The sequence below is a fragment of the Muscardinus avellanarius genome (assembly GCF_963383645.1).
Source record: "Muscardinus avellanarius genome assembly, chromosome: 3".
Taxonomy (NCBI): Eukaryota; Metazoa; Chordata; class Mammalia; order Rodentia; family Gliridae; genus Muscardinus; species Muscardinus avellanarius.
Genome location: NC_137788.1, coordinates 33,121,496 through 33,148,723, shown reverse-complemented (window position 1 = coordinate 33,148,723; position 27,228 = coordinate 33,121,496). Strand labels below are relative to the sequence as shown.

General features: G+C 51.3%; 1 protein-coding gene across 1 annotated transcript; it reads left to right on the top strand.

Annotated features, from left to right (window-relative positions):
* Positions 1 to 11,551: 11,551 nt before the first annotated feature.
* On the top strand, positions 11,552 to 25,553 carry NT5C1A (5'-nucleotidase, cytosolic IA; the record flags this gene model as incomplete). The annotated part of the gene is made up of 6 exons (XM_080692652.1): positions 11,552 to 11,683; positions 16,559 to 16,726; positions 17,117 to 17,246; positions 21,090 to 21,212; positions 22,893 to 23,077; positions 25,188 to 25,553. Exons 1-6 carry the CDS (start codon positions 11,558 to 11,560, stop codon positions 25,551 to 25,553), a joined length of 1,098 nt encoding a protein of 365 aa, XP_080548778.1. The 5' UTR covers positions 11,552 to 11,557.
* Positions 25,554 to 27,228: the final 1,675 nt, after the last annotated feature.

Genomic DNA, 27,228 nt, shown 5'->3' with positions numbered 1-27,228 from the left:
GGGGCACTCCAGCCTCACTCTCTGGCCCACCTACTCCTCTGCCCAAGCCTTTCCTCCCTTCAGTCAAGTTCCTTGAGGGACCACCTCACCCCACAGAAGAGTCAGGTCCTGAGGTATCTTGTTGTCCCGAGCCTCACTCCCAGCCTTGGTCCAGAACCAACATCCTACTGGGCCCTGGGGAGTTGGTTTTCGCCCTAAGAGGCAAGGTTAAGGAGTAGAGCTGGGGTCCTGCTTTGAAGTTTTATTGTTCCTGGGAATATATTTTATAAAACGTGGTCCCACAGGCCCCAGTCATAAGAGCCAAATTGGGTCTGTCTTTTCCAAAGGACCCAGATCTCTTAACAGTGGTCTCCATCCTGTCCCCTTGACTCTACCCTCTGGCCTCGCCTTTGTTAATTCAGCCCGTTCTTCAGCTAATGTTTATTGAGCACTTGTTCAATGCCAGGCACCTTTGGGTGCTAAGAATATGGTAGTTTACAAGATGCATTCTATGTCTTTTGGAAGCTCATGGGTAATGGAGCAACTTCCAGTGGTCAGGGTCTCGGACAGAGATGTCAGCGCATCTGGGAAGGGGGTGCAACTGGCTGGCTAGTTTTAGAGGAGCCATAGCATCTTCCAGCTGGCTCCACTCAGAGCTGCAGATGGATGAAAGGAAAAGCTCTTTGAAGTTTAGGAGCCATGTGAGTGGAAGTTTTAAGAAAGACGAGAAATTTATATAATACTTATTTTTTTAGTACCCTTCAAAAGAACTAAAGTCATTTTATTAGGTTAGGATATTAAATATACTCTATATTACTTGTTTCTTATAAAAATGATTACATGAATAGCAAACATGCTAATTTTCAGGGGGAAAAACATCCTATGTTCAAAGGAGGAAAATCCCACCAGATTTAACAGATGCCCCTTCTTCTTATCGGGCTGAGTCCCGAGCTGTCACCATTAGCAGGTTTTGCTGCTTCCTTTTTTATGACCTTTTTCAATTCAGCAGTGACTCTTGCACTGACTCTGGTTAGGTGCTGGTTTCAGAGACAGGGCTTGCCACGAGCGAGACAAGCATATATTCTACATCTTGTGGTTCGTTTTGAATTAGGCTTAGTTTTGGGGATGGGCTTGCTTATTCTCTGCCTCAGATGCAGAAGGAGCTAGAAGTAAAGGACCACCTGGCTGTTGTTTAGGCTCCCAGGCTGCATTTATGGACCACATGCCTGAAGATGTGCTGGGCATGCCCTCATTTGAAAGGCATTTTCTAACCCCTACCCTCGATCTGCCAGGTTAGTTCGTCACCTTCCAAGTGCACAGGCTTTGCTTTCTGGTTTTGGATCCGTGAGCTTTGCAGCTGCATGCTTCGACTGCCAGAAGAATTCCTCTTGCTTCTTCATCTAGTTGTTCACTTTACTTTCTCCTATACTTGTGAGCAGAAATTAGCTTTGATGTGCAGTGACAGCTGACTTCCTCTTGAACTGCTGGTGAAAACAGTCTAGTATACAGATGCTGTCAGCCCGGGATGGGAGGAAAGAATGTGAAGCTGGGGCGTGCGGCGGCAGGGATTGCATCTGCAGGAAAGAGGTGCAGGTTGCGCCTCACTTCTGAGTGTCCTGCCTTGCTGCAGGTGAAGACTCTCAGGGCTGCTGACCTGTGGTCCTAAGCTCTACTGGACCTTCCTGCCCGTGGCCTTTGGAGGTAGCAAGGCCACTGGGGTGCCTCCCTCTTTCTCCCCTGCCTATGACCAAGCCACGTGGTGAGGCTGGGGAATGCACATTTTCGGGCTGTATCTAGCAGGTGTCTATCCTATAATGCCTTGAGGGACTTTTCTTTGCTCTCAGGAGCTGGCTTTTAGGTATGCCATGTGCTGTCAGTCAGCACAACAGACACATACATGCTCAACAGGCTGGCTCAGCTGCAGCCTGAAGCTTCTGGTGGGAGGTTTTTCACTAAATGGGTTTCCTTCCCCAGCAAATGTTGATTCTAGCCTAACTCACCATCGCACAGGATTCCATGGCTTTCAAAGGTTTGCCAGATGCCCCCATCCATCTTATCCTTGCAGCCCAGGGAGGTAGGAATTTTTATTCCCTTTCTCTAGACTTGGATGCTGAGGTTCAGAGATGGAGGGGTCCCAATATCAAGACTCAAACCCAAGGCCATCTAAGAGAAGAGAGACTCCTCTCCTCCCTGTTTACTCCAGTGTCTGATTTGTGCAGAGGTTGACTGTTGGGCAAGCCAAGATGGCTTTTGTCCTTTATGAGCTTCCTGCTAAGAAGTGTCTTAGGCTATAGTCTTCCAAAAAGCGACAGAAGCTTGGTTGAAGTACCTACACTTCCAAACACCTAATTTTCTGTTTGGGGGCAGCTCTGCCAACAGGCCAGTGCTGTCTTGGGAAGCCTCTGACCCAGAACCCTGGAAGCATCTTGCATTGTCTTCCTTCCTACCAGAACTATTTTTGTTTTTTTCATGCTGGTAGGCGAGTCCTACACATGATAATCAGGTTTGATCACTTCAAGTTTTTGGATGCACACCCATGGATGATGTCTGCTGGTCAGGCCAAGGATTTTCAAACAGCCTGACAGAGTGAACCCATAATGCCAGGCCAGGAATTGGGACCACCATCTCGCTGATGGGTAGAGTCACAGGCAGGCCAATCCCTGCTCCCACATTCTCCTAGGTGTGCCAGGAGCTCAGGTGGTAGAGCACTAGCCCTGCCTTAAGAAAAGAGGCAGACATCCCATTCCCACCTCAGCTTGAGAAGGACTTGCCACCAAGCACGACATTGGCAGAGATTTACATACGACTTGCAGAGACACACAGATACACTGATGCCTAAAACATTCATATAGCCAAACTCTTCTTTGAACATCAGTATCTTCTTCCAACAACTCTGAGAATTGCAAGGTTTCAGAATCTGCCTTCTCATGTCTCCTGTCCTTATTCTTCCTTTTGAGCCAACTGGTGAGCCTCTTCTTTCTTATCTGTAAGAATCATCACACAGGATACTTCAGAGGGCCACTCCAGTCCTCAGAGCTACAGTTCGGATTATTTCACTTACCTTCAAATCAAATTTAAGAAAATGGAAGTTCACAAGCAAAGGTACTAAAGCCTTTCTTTTCCTGGCAATGGCAGAGTCCCCAGAGGTAGAAATCCATCCTGCTACAGAGAGGGGGAGGGGCAGAAAGAGAAAAAAAAGAGGAAAGGGAAGAAGCTGGTGTTTCTAGGCAGGGTAGTAAGCTGACACTGTAAATAGTTTTGCACAAAAATTTATTAAAGCAACAAATATTTCCTAAAGACCCACCCTGGGTGAGGCTTTAGCAATCACAGCGGGGGCAAGAATACATGTCTTACATATTTTGTTCATTGCTCTTGAAAAAGGAGATGGGACAAGTCCTGAGTTCAAAAGTCCCAGAAAAACATGGGATTTTTTTTCTGAAATTTTCAGGGTTTTCTTTTTACCTTTGCCGAAGTGTAGACAGGATGGGGCCTCCGGGGTGTTTGGCCCTTTCTTCTTGGTGGAGGCCGGGCAGGCCCAGGGCCTTGTAAGCAGCAGAGGTCTGGGGAATGGAGGGGCACAGGGGGCCCCTGCTCACCCAGGCTCCCCAGCGTGGCCCCGTCTACGGATGCGCTGCTCCTGGCTGGGCCCACGGTGGCCGCCCTCACTGCTCAGTCCTGTGCTGTGTGGTGTGTTCTTTTTCCCCACTAACAATGAATAAAAGGTGTGACTGTGCTGAGGACTCCTGCTCTTCCCTAAGCTGGGCTCGGGGTCCCCTCATGCAGTCGGGGCACCTCGGGAAGCTCCTGGGGCCAAGCTCCTTGTTCTGCCTGGGTTTCTGGTCACATGGCACAGGAACCCACTTGAGCTAGTTCAAAGCAAGAGGGGGAAAGATCACAAAGGAGCCGGAATATGGAAAATCAAGAGTGACCGGGCCTCTCCCTCTGTCTCTGCCCTCCTGGGCCCTCACTTCCTGGGCAGTACTTGCATCTGTGCTCCTTTCTCTTCAGACTTCCTTGGTCTCCCTGCACAGAGTAGCTGCATCTCCAACTCTGTATAAAAAAAGCTCTTAACTCCTTCATTCCTTCACCAAATAAGTACGGAGAGTCCACTGCTTGCTAGGCACTGTTCAAAGTGTCTGCCTTTAGCCGGGCGTGGTGCACATGCTTATAATCCCAGTACTTGGGAGGCTGAGACAGGAGGATAGCAGGGTCAAGGACAGCCTCGGCAAGTAGTGATGCTCTCATCAACCTAGTGAGAATCTGTTTCAAAATAAAAATGAAAATAGAGCCAGGCGTGGTAGCACGCCCTTATAATCCTAGCATTTGGGAGGGCGAGACAGGAGTATCACGGTTATCAGGACAGCCTCAGCTACTTAGTGAGGCTCTTTGCAACTCAGTGAGACCCTGTTTCAAAATAAAGAATAAAAAATTGGGCTGGGGGTGTAGCTTGGAGGTAGAATGCCCCTGGGTTCTATTCCCAGTACTGCAATAAATAAATAAATACATAATAAAAATAAGGCTGAGGGTATATCCCAGAGGTAAAATGCTTCTGGCTTCAATCCCCAGTACCACACACATACACAAAAAGACTTACTAGTGACTGACATCTTTCCTTGTGTCTCAGTTCCTATCCTCAAGCCAAATGACCTATTTAGTTCAGCTCGGCTTTGGGCTGGACCCGGTAAAGTCAGGTGCCTTCCCTTGATCCAGTCATCTAGGCTGGACCAGACCTTGATGCATGAGACCCCTGAGCAGAGCACTTTCCCCAGAAGGAAGCTAATGGCAGCCAGTGCCGGGACTCCCTCTCATGTCCAGTGGAAGGCACATGGGTAGTGGCCAGTGGGAAGAAGGCTCAGAGCCAGGGTGACAATTAGTACATATGTGATCATTTGTACAAAATAAGAAAAGGGACCCTCTCCTGGTGGGAGCAGCCCCATAAACATGACCCTGGACAGTGGATGGCATCTTTGGGCTAATTTGAAAATAAAGCCCTGTTTCTCACAATACAGCCCTAGTGTGCCAGGGTATTCAGTTCGGCAAGCAGAGTCTCCACCTGCCCTGCTGGTCAAGGGTCATTGTGGAGTGCAAACCTGTCCCACCAAGCCACAAGATCCCTGAGCCCCCTGCACTGAAAGTGGCAGTGAAGTGCCCCTCTCAGAACACTCTCCCCCTAACAGACAGGGAGGCACTGCCCCCGGCAGCGGGTCTGGGGCAGTGGCAGCCAGAGGTACCTGCTCTTTCTGAAACGCTCAGTTGCTTTTATGAGGGTTTCCTGAAGGTCACTTGGAGGGGACAACTCCCTCGGCAGGAAGCAATTAGGACGGAGGAAGGAGGCTGACCTGGCCTCAGGGGAGCCATGAACCTGAGGAGGTGACTCAGAAGCCTGAGAGCTTGGGGCTGCTATTTCCAGTCGAAACCATGCTGGGGGGATGGGAAGTCCTATTGCCTGCCTGCCAGTCTTGGGGTGCAAAGGTCCTGGGCTGCCTTCTCCCTACAGCCCTCACAATATCTGGCCCAGCCAGGTTGGTCCACCTCCTACTTTCGGTCTTGCCCGGTGCCTCATCTAGCCACCAAGGAGCCAGAGTGACTTTCCTAAAGCACACATCAGCCATGTCAGCTCTACAAGGGCACCCCTCTCCCCTAGGTGTGATCTGTACCCTCAAGGACCTGCATGGTCTGGCACCAGCTGATCTCAGAAGCCAGCCAGTCTGCCTGCCTGCCTTCTTGACCTGGGGATTGAGCCCCGGGACATTCTACCTCTGACCTGTACCCCTAGCATTTTTAATTTTTAAATTTTGAAACAGGGTTTTGAGACTGGCCTCAAAACTGCAATCCTCCTGTCTCAGTGGATCAGAAGAGGATCTCAGAGGATATCTGAAGTCAGAGGAGGGCTGGTCTTGCAGAGAAATGTCTTCATTTCAGGGGCTGGTATCTGCTTCTCAAGTGCTGGTATTACAGCTCTACATCACCACTGGCTGCAAAAGTCTTGCCTTTTGCTTTACATCACCATCCTGCTCCTTCCTGCACTTGAGCCATCCTGAACTGTGCCCCACCCCAATCTTCCTATCCTAGGGGATCTGTTAAGGCTGCTGCGCTTGTCACAAGCCATTGCCCCTCTCCCCACCACCTGTTCCCCTGCCTCAATGATGTCCGCCTCTATGGAGCCCCTGTGTACACTGCCCGTTATTTTATTTATTTATTTATTTATTTATTTATTTATTTATTTATGGTGGTACTGGGGGTGGAACCCAGAGGCTTTCTACCTCTGGGCTATACTCTCAGACCTATTTTATATTTTATTTGGAGACAGGGTCTCACTAAGTTGCTGAGAGCCTCACTAAGTAGCTGAGGCTGGCTTTGATCCTCCTGTCTCAGCCTCCCAAGTGCGGGGATTACAAGTGTGCGCCACCACGCCCGGCTACTTATTTATTTTTGGTACTGGGGATTGAACCATGGGCATTCTACCTCTGAGCTGCACACCCCCAGCCCCATTTTATTCCTTATTTGGAAACAAACAGGGTTTCATTAAGCCTCGCTGAGTTGCCAAGGCTGACTTGGAACCTGCGATCTTCTTGTCTCAGCCTCCCAAGTACTGGGATTACAAGTGTGCGCTACCACATCCAGTTCACACTCTCCATCATAACCAACAAACCTTCCCCTGTGATTCCTGGTCAGCTGAGCCAAGTACATTTAAGTCTCCATTTATCCCCCCACAACACTTAAGTCTCCATTTAAAAAAAACAAAACAAGGAGCCAGGCACAGTGGTGCACACTTGTAATCTAAGCACTTGGGAGGCTGAGACGGAAGGATCGCGGGTTCAAGGACCGCCTCAGCAAGTAATGAGACTCTCATCATCCTAGAGACCCTGTGTCAAAATAAAAATAAAATAGGGCCAGGAGGGTGGCTTGGAGGTAGGATGCTCCTGGGTTCAAACTCCAGTACCACAAAGACGGAGAAAACAAAACATGAAAAGGAAGGCTCAGAGGAGGGTAAACCTGGGACTGGAACTCCGGTCTCCTAACATGAAGGCTGATGCTTACTGAGCTTTCCTAGCCATGGGAGTGAACCTGAATCAGAATGTGAAAAGTGAGACTGGAACCACCCACCACAGTGCTGAGGTCGGAGGAGGGCGGGTCTTGCAGACAGGATGGCTCCGTGGAGGGGGTGGTATCTGCCCAGTACCTTGCTGCACACAGGAGCAGGCTTGCTGGGCACCACTGCCCAAGGGAGACGTGGAGGTGTGGGCACGCCCAAGGGGTCTGCTCCTGCCTCCTTTCATCTGAAGAAGCGCTGGACCCAGGGGGAAAGTACTGGCTGGAGCCCAGGGACACGGAACCAGGGGATCTCTGTACTCAGCCAGCTGTATCAGAGAGTGACAGGCAAGCCAGAGGCTGGCCAGGACCCCAGAGGGGTGGGAAGGGCAGCTGAGGAGCAAGTTCTGTAACTTCCAAAGAGGCTCTAGGGAAAGTTTTTGTTTTTGTTTTTGGCACTGGAGATAGAACCCAGGGGCATTCAACCTCCGAGCTATACCCCCAGCCCTATTTTTTATTATTTATTATGAAACAGGGTCTAAGTTGCAAAGGGCCTCACTAAGTAGCTGAGGCTGTCCCTGAACTGCAATCCTCCTGTCTCAGCCTCCCAAATGCTGGGATTACAAGCAATTTCTTAAAGGGTCTGAACCAGGAGTCTGGGTGGGATACTTTGGTGGCAAGGACCAGAGGCCTGCTGATGTCAGCATGAATGAAGCCTAAGGCATTAATGGGGACATTTGGTTCCAAGGGAACAAACCCCAATTCAAATAAACTTACTCAAAAGGGGAGGCTTATCACTCATGCCATTGGGAAGTTCTGGCCCTGCTGGGTCCAGAGCTGGCTCAGGGCTGGCCCCTCTTTACCTTCCTGTTTCTGTCTCTCTCTCTTCCTGTGAGCCCCGTGTCCCTCCAGATGGGCCTCTTCCATGTTCTTTCACCTCCCACGGGGAGATGGGGCCCCAGCTCATGACTTCCCAAATTAATAAACTCAGAAAAAGAGCCAAATCTCCCAACATCCATATCTGAGTGACCCCAAAGGGGTCACAGGATCATCCCTGGATCAGCCACTGTGTCCAGGGAAACACTGGTCAGGTCTTGGGTGCATGCTGTTTCTTGACCACGGAGTAGAGAGGCAAGGCTGCTATTAAAAGAAGAGATGGGAGCTGGGCGTGGTGGCGCACGCTTGTAATCCCAGCGCTTGGGAGGCTGAGACAGGAGGATTGCGCAGGTTCGAAGCCAGCCTCAGCAATTTAGTGAAACCCTGTTTCCAAATAAAATATAAAATAGGTCTGGGAGTGTATCCCATAGGTAGAAAGCCTCTGGGCTCCACCCCCAGTGCCACCAAAATAAATAAATAAATAAATAAGAAGAGATGGAGAAAGGTGGCGTAGTCAAACCCAATCTGTAGTCACCAACTTCCCTCTCTTGGGGCATTTGTTGAAGTATTGTGGAGAATCCCTTGAAATTTGGAGATAGGCACTGTAGCCAGACCTGAACTGGGACTTGGGAAACTGTCAGCACCAGAGGCAGCGTGCTCTCAGGGTAGCGGTCCCCCATGGCCGCCCTCCTAGCATCTTTTCCCATCTTTTCCTGAGGCTCCACCCACTTTGCTCACACAGACTTCCTGCCCCACCCCCTCTGCTTCACGCCGCATCCTGCTGAGGTGTGCCCGAGAGTCACAGCATCCTCAGTCAGTCCTGAGGTTGCCGACCCGGGCCCTGTTTCCCGATTCCAAATTCCTCAGAAAGAGGAATTGATTGACACAGGTCATCTCTTCAAGTCAGCCATGCAGGTCAAAGTCGCTGGGCAGCAAGGGGGTGGTTTGCATGTTACTAGGGACTGAATTCAGAAGTGTTCTACCTCTGAGTCACACCAGGCTTTTTTTTATTTTTATATTTTTTATTTTTTGGTGTGTGTGTGGTACTGGGGGTGGAACCCAGAGGCTTTCTTCCTCCAGGCTATACTCCCAGACCTATTTTATATTTTATTTAGAAACAGGGTCTCACTAAGTTGCTGAGGCTGGCTTCGAACCTGCGCAATCCTCCAGTCTCAGCCTCCCGAGCGCAGGGATTACCAGCGTGCACCACCACACCTGGTACTTTTATTATTATTTTGAACTAAGGTCTTGCTAAATTGCTGAAGGTCTCGCTAAGTTGCCGAGACTGGCCTCTAACCTCCAGTCCTCTTGTCTTGGCCTTCCAAGGACTGGGATTACAAGCATGCATCACCATGCCCGTCGAAGATGGTTGATTTTCCTATCATCAAGGGTTCGCCCCAACCAAATAACCACTCTACACACTCCTTGCTAAGTAGCTGATCCTTCTCTATGAGGCACTTCTTCCTAAACTAACAATTATTTCTTGCCTTGATACAAGCTTCCCAAAGTTTAGTGCTTAAAACAACAGCAATAGGCTGGGCGTGGTGGCGCACGCTTGTAATCCCAGCATTCGGGAGGCTGAGACCAGAGGATCGCTCTTCGCGGACAGCCTCAGCTACTTAGTGAGGCCCTCTGCAACTCAGTGAGACCCGGTTTCAAAATAAAGAATCAAAAATAGGGCAGCGGGTGTAGCTCGGAGGTCGAATGCCCCTGGGTTCCATCCCCAGACCCGCAAAAAAAAAAAAAAAAAAAAATCAAAAAAACCCCCCAGCAGTTTATTATTTTCCTAATTCAGTGAGTTGGCTAGGATCGCCTAGAAGGTTCTACTGCTTGGGGTTGGCTGGAGTTGGTTACACGGCTGTGTTCTACTGGGCATGAGGCTGAGGCTGAGGCTGGAACAGCCAACCAAGATGGCCTCCCTCAAATGCCTGGCAGTTGTACTGACAGTCACCTGGCGGGTGGGGGGCTCAGTTCTCCACCCAGTGCTGCTGCTCCTCCTTGCTGTTTTCATTTGTTTGTTTGTTTTTTCTGTACTGGAGATGGAACCCAGGGATATCCTACCTCCAAGCTACACCCCTATCCCTATTTTTTATTCTTTATTTTGAAACAGAGTCTCACTGAGTGGTAAAAGGCCTAAGTAGCAGCTGAGGCTGTCAGTGAACCGCGATCCTCCAATCTCAGCCTCCCAAATGCTGGGATTACAAGTATGCACCACCACACCCGGCCTGTTTGTCTGTTTTTGATGCTAGAGATTGAATCCTGGGCCACACATGCTAAGCATGGGAGATACATCCCCAACCCCTCTACTAGCTTCTTTCACCATGTGGCCTTTCCAGAAGGGTAGCCCACACTTCTATAGATAGTAGCTGGCTCCCGAGAGGCCAAAACGGAATCTGCGTGGCCTCTTAAGCTTGGGAAACATAGGATCACTGCTGTGCTCCACTCATCAAAGCAAGTCTCGGGGCCGGCTCACACGATACCTCTGGAGAGAGGGCATCAAGAAGAATGGAAAATGTTTAGGGGGCAGGACCAGGAATTGTCTACTAAACCGAGAAGAGGGTGTCAAACTAGACACCCCCACACACTCTAGTCCTAAAACTTTTTGTTATTATTTCCCCTTCCTCCCATGTACGGTTTGGCTGCTCCCGACACAGTGGAGGCTGGGCCGACCGCTCCCGTCCCTGCCCACTCCCAGGCGGAGGCCTCCTTGGCTAAGCCAGTGTTCTTCCTGCTTCTCCCGTCCGCCCTGCACACCTCGGAAAGGTGCTGTTTGTCTGCTTCCCATCCCGTGCCTTGGGATGGTCGGCATTCATAATACAGGGCTTTTTGTGCTGAATGAGACAATACCCTGTAATTCCAAAACAGTGGTCTAATATTCTTCAGTTCCAAGGCGCTACTTCCCCCCCCCCCTCTCCCTCGAGCCCCTTCTCAACCTGTAAATAATAAGCACCCGCGCTCGGTATATGGGACCTGGGGACGCGCGCCCTCTGCTGGCCAACAGGGGCCGGCAAGAAACTCGGTTCGTAGTCCCCGGCAGTCTCTTCGGTGTCGTCTCCTGCGAGGACGACTAGGGTACTAGCACAGTGTCTTCACCGGCTTCTAGCGCATCCCCGCCCACTCCATCTTGGTGTAGAAGAGCTGCCCGGCTGGATCCTGAACTTGCCCCCTGCTAGGGAGCAGGCTCCTGCTGGGACTGAGAGAAGGGGAGTGCGCAGGGTCCCAGGGTACCAGGATCCTGGCATCAGCGGGTTCAGCGGGGCGATTAGCTTTTGGAAGGAGGTGAGCGTAGCTTTTCATTTTCTCTTTTGGAGATCACCATCCTGGGGAGAAAAAATTGTCCATGCCCTTGAAACTGTGCTGCAGTCCCCTCCTCCGGAAACCTGCACCCCCCCCCAATTTGCTCCAGGCGTGTATCTGTCGGGAAAAGAGGCGTCAGCTGTTCCCCCAAACACATTCAGCAGCAGTAGCTGCGCCCGGCGACGGAGAGGGCGAGCCCCGCGTCCCGGGTCCCCCACCCGCGGCGGGCGGGCGGGGCGCGGAGCGAGCGCGCACACCCCCCGGGCCGCCCGCCCCCTTCTCACGCCCGGGCCGCGCCTCCTCCTGCAGCCCCGCGCGCTAGCTCCGCGTCTCCACCGCCGCCTGCTCGGCCGAACCGGGTCAGAGCCCGAGCATGGACCGGGGGGAGCCCCGCGAGGCCCGCCAGCCCGGGCCCGGGGCAGAGACCGCCGCGACCCCACGCTGGGAGGAGGTCAAGACTTTATACGACAACCTCGCGCCCAAGAAGAAACCCAAATCGGTAAAAGCAGGGCGTGGGTACGGGGTGGAAGAAAGTCATTCCGAGGGAGGGGTCGCAAGCCCCCTGGGAAGGGACCGTAGCGCCCATCCGGGAGAGGACGCGGCTCCTCTGCTCCAGAACGCGCCCCGCAGTTGGCGCAGGCTCGGGTTTATTTTGGGAGCTCTGCGCTGCTGGTGGTGTTTTCTTTCCAGCGCTCTGGTCCCACGCCAGAATCCCCCTCCCCCATGGTGTCATCGGGACTCAGTTCACAGCCACGGCCTCAGCCCCATCGCCCCTCTGGGCGCCGGCAGCTAGGGCGTGCCAGCAGCACTTGTTGGCGAAGCGGGTCAGCCTCGGCCCTGGCTTGGGTAACCCGACTCCAGAAACCCGGCCCCAGCACGGTCTGGGCACTGGGCTCAGGACCCAAGCTTCCGGCGTAGGGGCTACGGCTCTGGGCCCTGCGACTCCCTGCACCCTAAAGAAGGCTCCCTGCACCCTAAAGAAAAGAGGGCTGCTTGCCCAGAGCCCCGAGACCCCTGTTCTGCGCCCAGGCAGAGGGAAACTGGAGGGCAAAAGACAGAGAGATGTCTTTGAAACTGAGGACTGTGGTCTAGAATCAGTACACAGTAAGAGAATGCAGGATTCGGGGTAGGAGAGTTGGAGGAATGCTGCCCAGGGGGCTTGTGGCTTGTGAACAGGGCCCGGGGGCTTATTCAGTGGGCTTGAGGTTTTCAAACTAGGTTCTGTGGAATCCCATGTTTCAGGGGGTGTGCAGACACATGCATCCAATTTATTTCCTTTTTCCTTCAATATTTTAAACAATTAAAAATATGCAATAAAACCCAGCTCAGCTCTGTCACTTGGATATTTCAGCACCTTGGAGACCACTAACATTAGCTTTGCTACAAGGTTATTTTTTATCCCCTACCCCACCAAAAATTTTAAAGCTTTTCCTGTGATCTTTTTTTTTTTTAAATGGTACTGGGGATTGAACCCAGGGACATTCTACCTCTGAGCTACATTCCCAGCCCTATTTTATTTATTTTTTTTATTTTTGGAAATAGGATCTCACTAGGTTGATGAGCGTCTCACTACCTGCTGAGGCTGTCCTTGAACCTATGATTTTCATTTCTCAGCTTCCAACTACTGGGATATATGTGCACCACCGCACCTGGCTCTGTGATATGTTTAATAGAAGAGCATCCAGAGAGTTACAACGCCTGCAGTTTAAAACAAAACAAAACCTCTTCCCATTTGTGACCACTTATCAGTGTGAGTCAGGACTGTCACAATACTGTGCAAAAACAGACACAGAAAGAAATTGGCTGGATGTGGGAGCGTGTTTCTGCCCTGGCATTCCAACCCCTGGTTCCAAATGTGTCATCCAAGCAGCTACACAGCTTTCATTGGTTGACTTCACAATAAACACATTAATTTATGTGTAATGTATTTGAATTTATAAAATAGGCCCATACCAATTACATATGGTAATATCTGGTTTACATATTGGGGTTCTGCTAAGAGTTCATTGGAATAAAAGGTCAGCTTACATTTCTTAAAAAATGAGAACCATTATGGAGTGATTGCAGGATTTTTCAGCGGGGATTAATTCAGTCCCATTTTCATTGTAGACAATCACTTTGGGGCTGTCTCTGTGATGGATTGGAAAGGGTGGGTCTGCAGGCTGCACAGCAGTGAGAAGGCAAAACTAGACTGATGGCATGGCCTGCAGGATGGAGAGGAGAGGCCTGGAGTGGCTTCAGTGTTGGAAATCCTATTCTTCCTGAGCACCAAGGAACCCGGGGACCCAGACACAGTGGTCATTCATGACTCCATCAGCCTCTGACTCGCATGGTTTTCTGGGAGGCAAGGAACCTGAGACTTACCAGCTGCCATTCCTTCCTGCAGTAGCCCCTCTTCCCACAGGCTATTTTGGGGGCTCTAAGCCTCCTGGGCCCCATCAGGGTCTGGCCTGGGCTTATTTTCATTCCCAGGAGCCCAAGTGAACTATTTAACTGCATAAAGGTCCACTGGAGGCCCTCACCTTATGAGGTCAGAGGACTTCCTCAATCCAGAGCTATCTTGTCCTTCTCTCCTCCAACAGCCTGTGCTCCCCCCCTCTCTCTTTCTCTCTCTCTCTCTTTCCCTCCCTCCCTCCCTCCCTCTCTCTCTCTCCTTCCAGCATAGCTTGTTGGCTATGTTCCTATCTTGGGAGCAATAGGCAGAATTATGTGGAGCTGGCTAGGAACTCCTCAGGCAGCCTGGGTGGGCTGGGCCGCCTTCTATTATTCTTCCCTCCCCAAACCCCAGGCCAGAGCAATGGGCCCGTGCCTCTCCTCAGTGGATACCAGGAGCTGGCAGGACCCTGGCTCCCTGGAGCCCAGAGCTCCCAGCTGAACTCCTGTGTTGTTCTGACCCAATTCCCAGTCTGCAATCTGGGCTTCTCCTGATTTCAGTGCACCTGACAACCCAGTGGTCGGGCGGTCTCTGCACACTGGGCTTCTTTGGCTCTGGTCTCTCACCTGCTCCTTCAGATCCTCCTGGGAGCCTGGGCAGACAGTCATCTTTCCCAGCTGGATCTGCATTTCCTCCAGGCCCTTCAACCCTATCTCCCTTGAGCTATTAGAGCACCCTGGGGTGGAGAGACATTCTAAGGGAAAGAATGCTCTGCTCAGAGACACTGTAGTCTGAGAGAATGATGCCTCTCACCATTTCTCCCAAATCTAGAAAAAGGTCTGTTCAAGGGAAGCCCCTAAAGTAATGGAGGTTGTGGTCTTCTAGAAGCCATGGAGAAGGGCCATATCTAGGGGATTACTGTGTGACTAGAGGCTAGGACAGAGGCTAGAAACTTGGAGTCTCACTTGGCCATGCTTGACTTTGCTATGTGACCCAGTGTAATACTCTGTCCCTCTCTGGGCCTATTTTCCCATCTGTAAAAGAGAAGACTCCTGGGGCTAGGGCAGCCAGGACATTTTTCTTGTAATGTTCAGGGATGGGATGAGATGAGGTCTAGGTAGCTCAACCAGAGGAAACCCAGGACTCTGTAGTCTGGCAGAGACTATGGGACAGAAAGTGGGGAGTGAGACCTTGGCTAGCTGCCTGGGCTGGAGCTGCAGGCTTGGGAGCCTGCCTGAAGGGGCTAAGGAGCAACTGGCTTTCTGTCCTTGAAGAGAAGATGGGCCCGTCCCTGCCCAAGGGGATAGGGCAAGCTCAGCCCTATCTCAGAGGTCTAGAGGCAGCCAGGCATGGTGGTGCTCGCCTGTAATCCCAGTACTTGGGAGGCTGTACTTGGGAGGCTGAGATAGAAGAATTGCAGGTTCAAGGACAGCCTCAGCAAGTAATGATATTCTCATCAACCTAGTGAGACCCTGTTTCAAAATAAAAATAAAATAGGGCTGGGGTGTAGCTCAAAGGCAGAATGCCCCTGGATTCAATCCTAGTACAAAAAAAAAAAAAAAAAAAAAAAAAAAAAAAAAAAAAAAGGCCTAGAGGCTTCCTGAGTTCATGAGAGTGAACTAAAATCAGAAGAAGCCCAGATTGCAGACAGGGAATTGGGTCAGAACAACGCAGGAGCTTTCATTTCCCCACCTTCTCTAAACCTATGCTTACCATCTCTGACCATCGCCCCAGCACCCCCACCCTCATTTTTCTTTTTTAGGACTTCTGGCTTAGCTATTTCTCTTAGCTTTTTGGCTATGCAAAGCAGGTGCTGATGGGGTTAGGAGGTACCCAACCTAAGGACACACAGTCATGGTCAGCAACTGGGAGAGGCACCTGATGAGCCTCAGAAGAGGGACACCCACTCCACCCTTGCCTTACGCTGATCCTGAGGGCCACATACATCATCTTGTTTGAGGTTAAAAACCAGTTACAAAGTGAGGTCAGCCACGTGACCTTGGGGAAATTCCTTGGTTTTCTAGTTAAAGGCTCTAAAGCTGCACCAGCCAGTAGCCTTAGGTAGCTATTTAACCTGAAGATTCAGGTCTTCCGTCTCACCAGACACACTTCAAGTTGTCCCATAGCTTCGTGGGCAGTACAAATGATGGGATATTTCCATTGCCACAGAAAGTTCTGCTGGACAGTCTTCTTCCAAAGGATAGCATGAATCTCTGCTGGAGGACGGAGCATAAGCTCCACCGGGCAGGGGTCCCCTGTATTGATGGATTGCAGTGGGTAAGAAGTGATGATGGCCGGGACTATGGTAGGGGAAACAGAAAAAAGTGGGTAGATTGTGGTTGTGTTGACTGGTCGGGGTGATTGCTCGGTTGATTGATGGGGAAGGAAATAGAGGGAAGTGTGGAGGCTGACTTCCAGCTTCTGCTTGTGTGGATAGTGGTGCTGTCCACATCCGGTGGAATTGGAGTGGATGGTGGTACTGAGCACTTGAGATACAGAGAAAACGGAGGGGTTGTTGGGGGGGGGTGGAGAAAGTGCTAGAATCCAGCTCTGGGGCAGGTAAGTTGGGGTGTCTGTTAGTCCACGAGGACAGTTAGATATGGGAACCTGGAGCTCAGGAGACAGATTGAGGCTGGATGTGATTGCCTGTCTGTGAGTACCCATTTCTTCCTAAGGGCGTGTGGCTCTCTTTTCACAATGGCAACCAAATGGAGATCATCTCAAGCATCCTTCAGACTTTGACCACATACGCTATTCATTTTGCCTATTTCGTCCAGATGGCCAGCTGGATGGCCGACTCCCTGAGGGCATGCCCTCCCTCAGATCACACTCATAGGTGAGGGGCGTCTCCTGCCTCCATCCCCAGCTGGGTCCTGCATAGACAGGGTCGCTGAGCTGGGCCTGGGTCTCCTCCGGGTCCCCAGCTCCTAGAAGGGCTGGCATATGAGCGCCTGGCGCAGGGCGAGTCCGAGTGACAACGCCTCTCCTGCTCCTCTGCAGCCCAAGCCTCAGAATGCCGTCACCATTGCGGTGTCCTCCCGGGCCTTGTTCCGCATGGACGAGGAGCAGCGGATCTACACCGAGCAGGGCGTGGAGGATTATGTGCGCTACCAGCTGGAGCATGAGAATGAGCCCTTCAGCCCGGGGCCAGCCTTCCCCTTCGTGAAGGTGAGGGGCGGTTCCTGCCGCCGCCCACAGGGTGAGATCAGAGAAGAGCCCAGGGTCCCAGTAAGGAAAAGGCGCCCCCTCTGGGCAGTGCAACCCCACAGAGGCACGGCGAGGCCGGGGGACAGAGACTGTGGGAAGAGGCCACCTCTCCTCTGGACTGATGTAGCCCAGTAACAAGTAACCAGGTAACCTCCATTCACCTCTTTGGTAGCATGTGCTTGACAGCCAGGAAGCCATGGTAACGCCTGGCACTAGGAGCTAGTCCGTGGCGTCGATCTGGTCCCTGGCCGGGCCCCTGACCTCCTCTCGCCCCTTCCATTGAACCCCTTGCCACCAACTCCAGGTATCAGTCCCTGGGGTCTGAGCTCCACGGTGCCTTCTCCCTTCCAGGCCCTGGAGGCTGTGAACAGGCGGCTTCGGGAGCTGTACCCCGACAGTGAGGATGTCTTCGACATTGTCCTCATGACCAACAACCATGCACAAGTAGGAGTCCGCCTCATCAACAGTATCAATCACTATGGTGAGCAGGAGGGGTTCCCAAGGGGACACCCACCACTTCTGCTGGCTGGCAGCAGCCCGCGGGCTCCAGGGGCTTTGTGTACTGGCTGGCCTCTAAGAGGTATGCCCCAAAACTCGCTCTTTACAGAAACAAATGTGAGCCAGGCATGGTGGCACACGCCTGTAAACCCAGTTCTTGGGAGGGTGAAACAGTAGGATCAAGGTTCCAGACCAGCCTTAGCAACTCAGTGAGACCCTGTTAAAATTAAAAAATTAAAAAAGGGCTGGAGCCGTCGCTAGGAGCTAGAATGTCCCTGAGTTTAATCTCTAGCACCAAAATAATAATGATGATGATGATGATGATAATAATAATAATAATAATAATAATTAATAATAATATAATATATGTGAGCCAGGTGTGGTGGTGCATGCTTATAATCTCAGTACATGGGAGGCTGAGACAGGAGGATCACAGGTTTGTGGCCAATCTCAGCTAATTCAGTGAGGCCTTCCCCAACTTAGTGAGACTCTGTTTCAAAATAAAGAATATAAAATCGGGCTGGGGGTATAGCTTGGAAGTAGAATGTACCTGGGTTCAATCCCTAGTACCACAAACACACACACACACAAATAATAATTAATAATAATAATAATAATAATAATAATAATAATAAATGTGTGCCAGGTGTGGTGGCACGTGCCTGTATTCCCAGTACTTGGGATCTTCAAGGCCAGCCTCAGCAACCTAGTGAGGCCCTTAGCAACTTATCGAGACCCTGTTTCAAAATAAAAAAATAAAATAGGGATGGAAGTATAGCTCAGAGGTAGAACACTCCTGGGTTCAACCTCCAGTATCCCCCCAAAAAAATAATAATTAAAAAATAAAACCCTTGGATTTGAAATGTGGCTAATTTTTAGGGGTAAATATTCCTACCATGGCTGATTGTAATCTACCAATGAATGAACAACACAATTCACAAAATCTATGAATATTTAACAGGCTGCTTTTCCAAGTCGTCATAAGCCAACCCCAGCACACACTCACAGGCCCCACTCCCTACGTGACTGAGCAGGGCACTTACTGCCTGTGTGCCTCAGTTTCCCTACCTGTGACAGGGCTATCGGGCCTCACAACGCTGCTGGGAGAATCAAGGGCAGTTGTTGGAGTGAAAGGGCTCTTTGTCTTAATCCAGACTGCGACTGGCAGGACTTGTCCCTCCAGAACTGGTTTTAGCTGAAGAGAAACATTTCATAGTAGGATCCAGGGCGCAGAACCACAAGGCAGGAAGTAAAATTGGGCCAACAGCACTGGAAATCTCCTCTGGGCTCTTCTTCTTTCCAGACCATGTAGGCTCTTACTACGCTTTTCTAACAAGTTTACTCCCCAACCCTTTCTCTCTCTCTCTCTCTCTCTCTCTCTCTCTCTCTCTCTCTCTCTCTCTCTCTCTCTCTCTCTCTCTCTCTCTCCCCCTCCAAAATGGATTTCTCTATTTTTCTGAATATAAAACCAAGAAAAGAGCTGGGCGTGGTGGCGCACACTTGTAATCCCAGCATTGGGAGGCTGAGACCGGAGGATCTGCAGTTCGCAGGCAGCCTCAGCTACTTAGTGAGGCCCTCTGCAACTTAGTGAGACCCTGTTTCAAAATAAAGAATAAAAAATTAGGGCAGGGGGTTTAGCTTGGAGGTCAAATTCCCCTGGGTTCCATCCCCAGACCCACCAAAATAAATAAACAAACAAACAAATAAATAAATAAAACCAGGAGAAGCAGAGAAATCCAATTTGGGAGAGATAAGGAGGGAGGGTGAGAAAGAGAGACAGACAGAAAAAAAATAAACCTGTCTTTATAGGTTTGCAAGACCTTGTTTTAAGAACCAAGAGAACCAAGTTGGCTTTGTTTAATATTTTGTTGTTTATTTATTTGTTTTGGGTGCTGGGGATTGAACCCAGGGCTTTTTATGTGCTAAGCATGTGTTCTACCACTGAGCTATGCCCCTAGAACCCTAAAATACTAGTTTCAAGTTTTGGGGAGCAGGAGTGATACTAAAAAGATTTAACCACCTGTATGAATGTGATGCTGGTGGCCAGAACACACCAAGTGTAGTGCTGGGGCTGGATCCTGAAGGACCCTGCGGAGCCAGGCCTGCCCTCCCCTTCTGTTGTAGAGAACAGGGGTGAGGGGCTGGGCATGACGGGTAACTCAGTAACTCAGAACAGCAGCCACTTATCAACCAGCAAGTGTGTGTGTGTGTGTGTGTGTGTGTGTGTGTGTGTGTTACTGGAGATTGAACCCAGGGACATTCTACCTATGAGCTACACCCCAGCCCCTTATTTATGTATTTATGTATTTATTTATGGTACTGGAGATTGACTCCAGAGACCAATTTTGTTTTTTATGTTGAAACAGGGTCTTGCTAAGTTGTCAAGGCTAGTGTCCAACCTGTGATCCTCCTGTCTCAGCCTCCCAAGTACTAGATTACAAGCGTGTGCCACCATGCCCAGTTTATTTATTTTATTTTTTGAGGTACTGGGATGGAACCCAGGGGCATTTTACCTCTAAGCTACACCTCTAGCCCTATTTTTTTTTTTTTTTTGGTGGTACTGGGGTTCTTGGAAGCCCTTCTACCTCCGGGCTACACTCCCAGACCTATATTTTATACTTTTTATTTGGAAACAGCGTCTCTTAAGCCAGCATGGCTGGCTTCAAACCTGCGCGATCCTCCTGTCTCCGCCTCCCAAGCGCAGGGATTACAAGCGTGCGCCACTACGCCCGGCCTGTAGCCCTATTGTTTATTCTTTATTTTGGTGGTACTGGGGTTCCTGGGAACCTTTCTACCTCCGGGCTACACTCCCAGACACCTATTTTTTATATTTTTATTTGGAATCAGGGTCTCTTTAGCCAGCAAAGCTGGCTTTGAACCTGAGTGATCCTCCTGTCTCTGCCTCCCAAGCACAGGGATTACAAGCGTGTGCCACCACGCCCGGCTTATTCTTTATTTTGAAACAGGATCTCCCTGAGCTGCATAGGGCCTCACTAAGTAGGAGTTGAGGCTGTCCTTGAACCGATCTCCTCCTGTCTCAGCCTCCCAAATGTTGGGATTACAAGCATGTGCCACCACATCTGGCCTTTTTAATTATTTATTAATTATTTATTTTATTATTATTTATTTTTTAATATTTTTTTGTGTGTGTGTGGTACTGGGGATGGAACCCAGGGGCTTTCTTTGGAAACAGGGTGTCACTAAATTGCTGAGAGCCTTACTAAGTAGCTGAGGATGGCTTCAGACCTGTGTGATTCTCCTGTCTCAGCCTCCCAAGCGCTGGGATTACAAGTGTGCACCACCACGCCCGCTTTTTATTTTTATTTTTGAAACAGAGTCTCGCGGTTGATGAGAGTCCCACTACTTGACGAAGCTGTCATCAAACCCGTGACCCTCCTGTCTCTGCCTCCCAAGTACTGGGATTACCAGCATGCACCAACACACTTGGCTACCAGCAAATATTTTACAACCTACAGCAGCCAAAGAGATGAGCTGCCTGACAGCCAGGCTGGGAGAGACAGTGCCTGGCTCAGTTGGGCCAGCTGTCTGCCCCTTACCCAATCAGCTATGCCAGGAGGGCAGGGTCACCAGTCATGGCTGGAGGACCCACCTTCTGTAGCACTGTGATTCCCAAACGAGAGTGGCTTACTGTGAGCCAGGCAATTACTCCAGAGATCTAATCATTCCCATTTCATTGATGAAAGATGGAAGGGCTCAGAGGGGAAGGCCTGCCCCAAATCACAGCGATCGCTCTGCACCCCCCACACTCATTAGGCAGCGAGGGGGGTGGCCCTGGCCTCACCTGGGTGCTCTGCCTCCTCCCCAGACCTGTTCATCGAGAGGTTCTGCATGACAGGTGGGAACAGCCCCATCTGCTACCTCAAGGCCTACCACACCAACCTCTACCTGTCAGCTGATGCGGAGAAAGTGCGAGAAGCCATTGATGAGGGTGAGTCACAATGAGGAAAGAGAACACGGGAAGTTCAGCAAAGAGGTCCCAGAGGCGGGAGGGCCAACTCTAAATGAAGCTCTAAAGAACTTGGGGGTTGCCATGGCAACTGGGATACCTGCACAGATTTCTCTAATTGTCTTATAAGCTGCGGTGGATTTCTATCACTGAGATAAACAAAGGAGGAAAGATGTAGCTGGGTGCACGCCTGTAATCCCAGTACTTGGGAGGCGAGCCAGCAGGATGGCAGGTTCGAGGCCAGCCACGCGCGCTGGCTTAGGAGACCCTGTTCCCAAATAAAAATGTAAAAGTAGGTCTGGGAGTGTAGCCGGAGGTAGAAGGGCTTCCAGGAACCCCAGTACCACCAAAAATAAATAAATAAATAAATAAATAAATAAATAAATAGGGCTGGTGGGTAGAGCTTGAGATAGAATGCCCCCGGGTTAATCCTCAGTACCAAAAAAAAAAAAAAAGATTTATTTTGGCTTATGGTTGGTTTCAGAGGTTTCTTTCAGTCCCTGGTCACTTGTTTCTGGGCCTGAGGTGGAGGCAGACATCAGGTGAAGAGGGTGTGGAAGAACAAGCTGCTCACTTCACAGCGAAGAAGAGAGAGAGAAAGAAAGAGAGAAAGAAAGAGGGAGAGAGAGAGAGGAAGAGAGAGAGGGAGAGGCGGGCCCAGGGATAGTCACTGGCTTGCTCCCAGTGACCCACTAGGCCTTACCTCCCACGTTTCCATCACCTCCCAACAGCCTTTAAGCTATGAATCAATCAATGCATTGACCCATCCACGCGGTCGCAGCCCTTTGGGATCCAGTCATCTCCGAAGGCCCCGCCTCCGCACACTGAGGCTGCAGGGCCCTTCGCCTGAGCTTTAGTCTTGACACTGGGGACTGGGCACAGGGTCATTCGCTGCACCCCATCCCTTTTTTTTTTTTTTGGTGGTACTGGGGGTGGAACCCAGAGGCTTTCTACCTCCGGGCTATACTCCCAGACCTTTTTTATATTTTATTTGGAAACAGGGTCTCACTAAGTTGCTAAAAGCCTCACTAAGTAGCTGAGGCTGGCTTTGAACCCGTGCGATCCTCCTGTCTCAGCCTCCCAAGCGTGGGGATTACAAGCGTGCGCCACCATGCCCGGCCTTTTTGGTTATTTGGAAAGAGGATCTCACTAAGTTGCTGATGGTCTGGCTAAGTTGCTGAGGCTGGCCTCAAACCTGTGATCCTCCTGTCTCAGCCTCTCAAGCACTAGGATTATAGGTGTGTACCACCATGTCCAGCAACACATGAGCTTTTAAGGGGACATTTCATTATGCAAACAACTCTGAAAACAAGGCCCTACCACTCTCCCCACCTGCCCACATAGGGCCCTCAGAGCCTTATTTTGAAGCTATGGTTGCTGTCTGTTCCTGTAGCAAGTGTCTGTGTGCTACTGGTTTTTAAAGTTTTTTTTTTTTTTTTTTTTTTTTTTGTCTTTTTGGAACCAGGGATCGAACCCAAAGCACCACACCCGCAAAGCAGGCGCTTTGCTACTGAGCTACATCCTGGCCCCGATACTGGTTTTTAAATACTTTAACACTAGCCTTGCCTTGAGTCCGGGGGGAGCAGATGGGGCAGGATAGTCCTGCCCAGGGGACCCACCTGCCTGGCCTGAAGGCAGACAGTGCTTGCCTCTCTCTGCTAGGGATCGCAGCGGCCACCATCTTCAGCCCCAGCAGAGACGTGGCTGTGTCGCAGAGCCAGCTGCGCGTGGCTTTCGACGGGGATGCTGTGCTCTTCTCCGATGAGTCTGAGCGCATCGTCAAGGCCCACGGGCTGGACAGATTCTTCGAGCACGAGAAGGCCCACGAGAACAAACCTCTGGCCCAGGTGCTCCACAAGCCCCGGCAGCCCTGGGAGGAACCAGGTGGCTCCCCTAATGCCCTGGGGCTGAATCCCCAGCCAGAATCAAACCGGGCTCAGCCCAGATTCCAGCCAGGTCTCTCCGCACGCCTCAATCCTCACTCTTCTCACTGGGCCCTGGCCCCTCTCAATGAGTCGGCACACCCTCCTTGAAGCCCCCAACCCCTCTTTTTTTGGGGGGAGTGGGATGGAACCCAGGGGCATTCTACCTCCAAGCTACAACCCCAACCCTCTATTTTTTATTCTTTATTTTGAAACAGGGTCTCACTGAGCTTCACAGCGCCTCACTAAGTAGCTGAGGCTGTCCATGAGCAGGAATCCTCCTGTCTCACCCTCCCAAACGATGGGATAACAAGCGTGCGTCACCACGCCTGGCTCCCATCCTCCTCTGGAACCCTTGGCATTCTTAGCAGCTCCAGTCCCCTTTCTGAGGTATCCGCCCTCCCTGAAGCCCAACCCGCTTCTGAGGTGTCCTGTCTTCTCCGAAGCCCTCTTTCCCTCTGTAAGCCCCACCCCTTCTGAAGGCCACACCCCTTCTCTCTGAAGCCGCCAACCTTTCTCTGGACCCCTCCCTTGCTCTGGGAGATCCTGCACCACTCTGAGTAAGCTCCCTTATCTGAAGGAGCTTCTGTTTCCCTCCCTGGAGGACCGAAGAGCGGGAGAGGACCCCCACTGGTGCAGGAGATACAGCTGGGGGCGAGGGCAGGGGTCACCTCCTGCCATGGTGGGTAGGGGCTCAGGGACCTTGGCTCTCTGACACCAACGCACCCCAGAGCTTGGTGGAAACCCCTTGGGGTTGAAGCTGTGGGACTCTCCAGCCTCCTAGGAGCCCCAGTTTGGGCTTTCCATGAAAACCTGGGCCCTCAGAGCAGGATGGCTTCCATTAAGTGGTCAGCAGAGGCCCAGGAGACCACTGCTTGCTCCGGCATCGGAGGGGTCTCCAAGCCTAGAAGCCCACTTTATTTCCACTACTGCAGAAATGAGCGGTCTTTATCATTATCTACTTCTTTACCTACACATCCTCATTAACCCATGATGTCCCACGGTTCTATATAGAATTAAAAACTTGAGACTTACTGGGTTAAGCTTCACTGTTCTGGGCACCGTAGAAAATTAAACCCTTTCTCTGAGGCTGAAGAGCTTGAGCCCAACGTTCTGAGCCAGCTGGGTGCCCACAAGCAGGTTAGTATCCAGCAGCCATACATCAGCCCATCTGTCCCGTATGTTTGTTTACTTATGGTACTGGGGATGGAATCCAAGGGCATTCTACTTCCAAGCTACACCCCCAGTCCTATTTTATTCTTTTTTTTTTAATTTTGAAACAGGATCTCACTGAGTTGCAGAGGACCTCACTAAGTTCCTGAGGCTGGCCGTGAACCTGCGATCCTCCTGTCTCAGCCTCCCAAGTACTAGGATTACAAGCCTGCACCACCATGCCTGGCTTGTCCCGACTGTTTACAACTGGAGACCATTCTGATTGGAGGGTTCCATGCCCATGCCGTAGTTATTCATTTTAATATCTTAAATTATTGGCTGATGGGCACGGAAGGCTACACACACACCTAGAGAGCTTCAGGGCAGACACCAGCAATGAGGACATGCCTGGATTTACAGAGAAACCCTGGTCCTGATACAGTTCTTTTGTGTGTATGTGAACCCAGAGGCATTTTACCTTTGAGCTACACCCCCAGCCCCATTTTTTTTATTTCTTATTGGAAACAGGATCTCACTAAGTTGTGGAGGACCTCACCCAGTAGCTGAGGCTGGCAGTGAACCTGCGATCCTCCTGTCTCAGCCTCCCAGGTACTGGGATTACAAGCGTGCGCCACTACGCCCGGTTTCTGGTACAGTTATTCTGATGCAGGCCCAGTCACTATGAGACCAACCCTAGACTGTAGGGACCTCCAGCCCCACTGCTGCACACAGAGTTCTGGGCCAGCACTGCAGAGCTACCCAAGAGATCTAGGGATCCCAAGACACTTTCCCACCCCAAACAGCAGGGTGCTGGTGACTTAGGGAGGAAGAGGGGCAAAGGCTTGGGAGGGTGAGCTCACAGTGTTCCCTTATACTCTCACAGGGCCCCCTGAAGGGCTTTTTGGAGGCACTGGGAAGGCTGCAGAAGAAGTTCTACTCCAAGGGCCTGCGGCTGGAGTGCCCAATTCGCACCTACTTGGTGACGGCACGCAGTGCAGCCAGTTCTGGGGCCCGGGCTCTGAAGACCCTGCGCAGCTGGGGCCTGGAAACAGATGAAGCTTTGTTTTTAGCTGGAGCGCCCAAGGGTCCCCTCCTCGAGAAGATCCGCCCGCACATCTTCTTCGATGACCAGATGTTCCATGTGGCCGGGGCTCAGGAGATGGGCACCGTGGCTGCCCACGTGCCTTATGGAGTGGCACAGACGCCCCGGCGGGCTGCACCTGCAAAGCCAACTCCACCTGCACAGTAGCCGAGCCTCCTTGCCTGCCACAGGCTCCCCGTGGTCCTTCAACGCCTTGCCTGGTGAATCCATCTGGTTCCTCGCGCCGTTCTGCCCTTCGCATGTCTGCCCTCCTCCCTTGGGGTGAGGCACTTGTAGGGAATTACACAGACTGGGCCGCCACCCTCACCGTGCCTCCTTTTGGGCAAACACTGTGCCATGGTCCTGGCTGGGACAGTAGAAGCGCGTGGAGTAGCTGGATTTCAGGGTGGAATTGGTGGGACTGAGCGTGGGAGGGTCAGCCAAGCCAGGGTGCCTCAAAGCCTTTGGGACAAAAACTAGCTCAGTGTAGTGCAAAGAATACTGCCGTGAAGAGGGTGGATCTGGCATCTAAGCTCTGCCCTGGGATGACCTGCATGACTTTAAGTCCCTCCCCTTCATGGACCTCAGTTTCCCCATCTTTTAGGTGGTCTGAAGACTCTCCTTTGGAGAGAGAAGTTTGGTTTCATAAGACTGCCTTTGGAGGAAGCTCTCTGGGCCAGGGCTGCTGAGAGGTATGGGCGTATGCACAGTACAAGACGACACTTGTCTGGGTGAATTATGCAAAGACAGCCCTTGCTCTGGCCCGACCCACACTGGTGCAGGGTTACACAGCTTGGTTAATAGGATGCAGACTGGATTTCAGCCCCACATGCCCCTCAGCCCGGAGGCCTTTGCCAGAGGGCAAAATGCACAGTGTTTCACAGCTGCCCTATCTACATCTTTCCATGTCTGGGAACCACTGGGCAAGATGACCTACCTGCTCCCTGTGATTCTCTAACTGAGCTGTCAGGGGTCAGATACCAGGTGGCACTTTGTGGAAAGGAGTAAGGCCAGTAGTTTAACCTGCATGCAAATTCTCCCCTGGCCAGCAGGGGGCACTGCAGGCTCTTCCTGGGGAGGAGCGGAAGGGGCTCCTCCCCAGGATTTTCTTTGCTGCAGCTCATAGCCAAAGTTCAATTGTGCCTGCCAACCCCACAGCTCAGCCCAGGGTCCTCCAGTGACTACAGCCTACCACGCTTCTAGGCAGAGAAAGTGCAGCGTCTGAGGTGAGTGGTTGTCCAGGCTGAACCAGAGGGGGAGCTGCTGCCAGGTCCAAGTAGGAGGTCTGAACTGAGACCAAAGGTACCAAGGCAGGGATGGTTTAAAGAGGAAGGAGTCAAATGTGCACCAGGGGAAGTCCAGGCAGAACTGTCCCAGAGGTAATGAATTCTCCGTCACTGGGATGTTGTGCAAGGAATCTGAGATATGGTGACACCCCAAGGTACATCAGTGACTCCTCCACCCTTTCGGGATCCCCCACAGCTCCTCCACCACTTCCAGAGCACCTGAGGGGCCAGCCTTCTCTTTTGCTGAGCAGCCCTTGCTCTCTGGGAGGAAGGGCAGAAACGCAGATTGCCAGTCTCCCAAGAAGACCAAGAGGGGATGAGCAGATAGCTGAGTGTGTGCTGGTTGCTCAGCTCCCAGAGGATCCCAGCTATGAGTGAGTACCTTGCAAACAAAAGAAAACAAAAAAATCATAGGCATCATCAGCGGGGCCGGGGCCTGCAGGTGTGGGGGTGAAGAGCAACCTGGGAGCCAGCCCAGGGTCTTTCTTTCTGAATGTTCAGCCCAGGGTCTGAATGGGTACCGGTTCCCAGCAGTGTGGCACAAGCAGTTGCTTAAT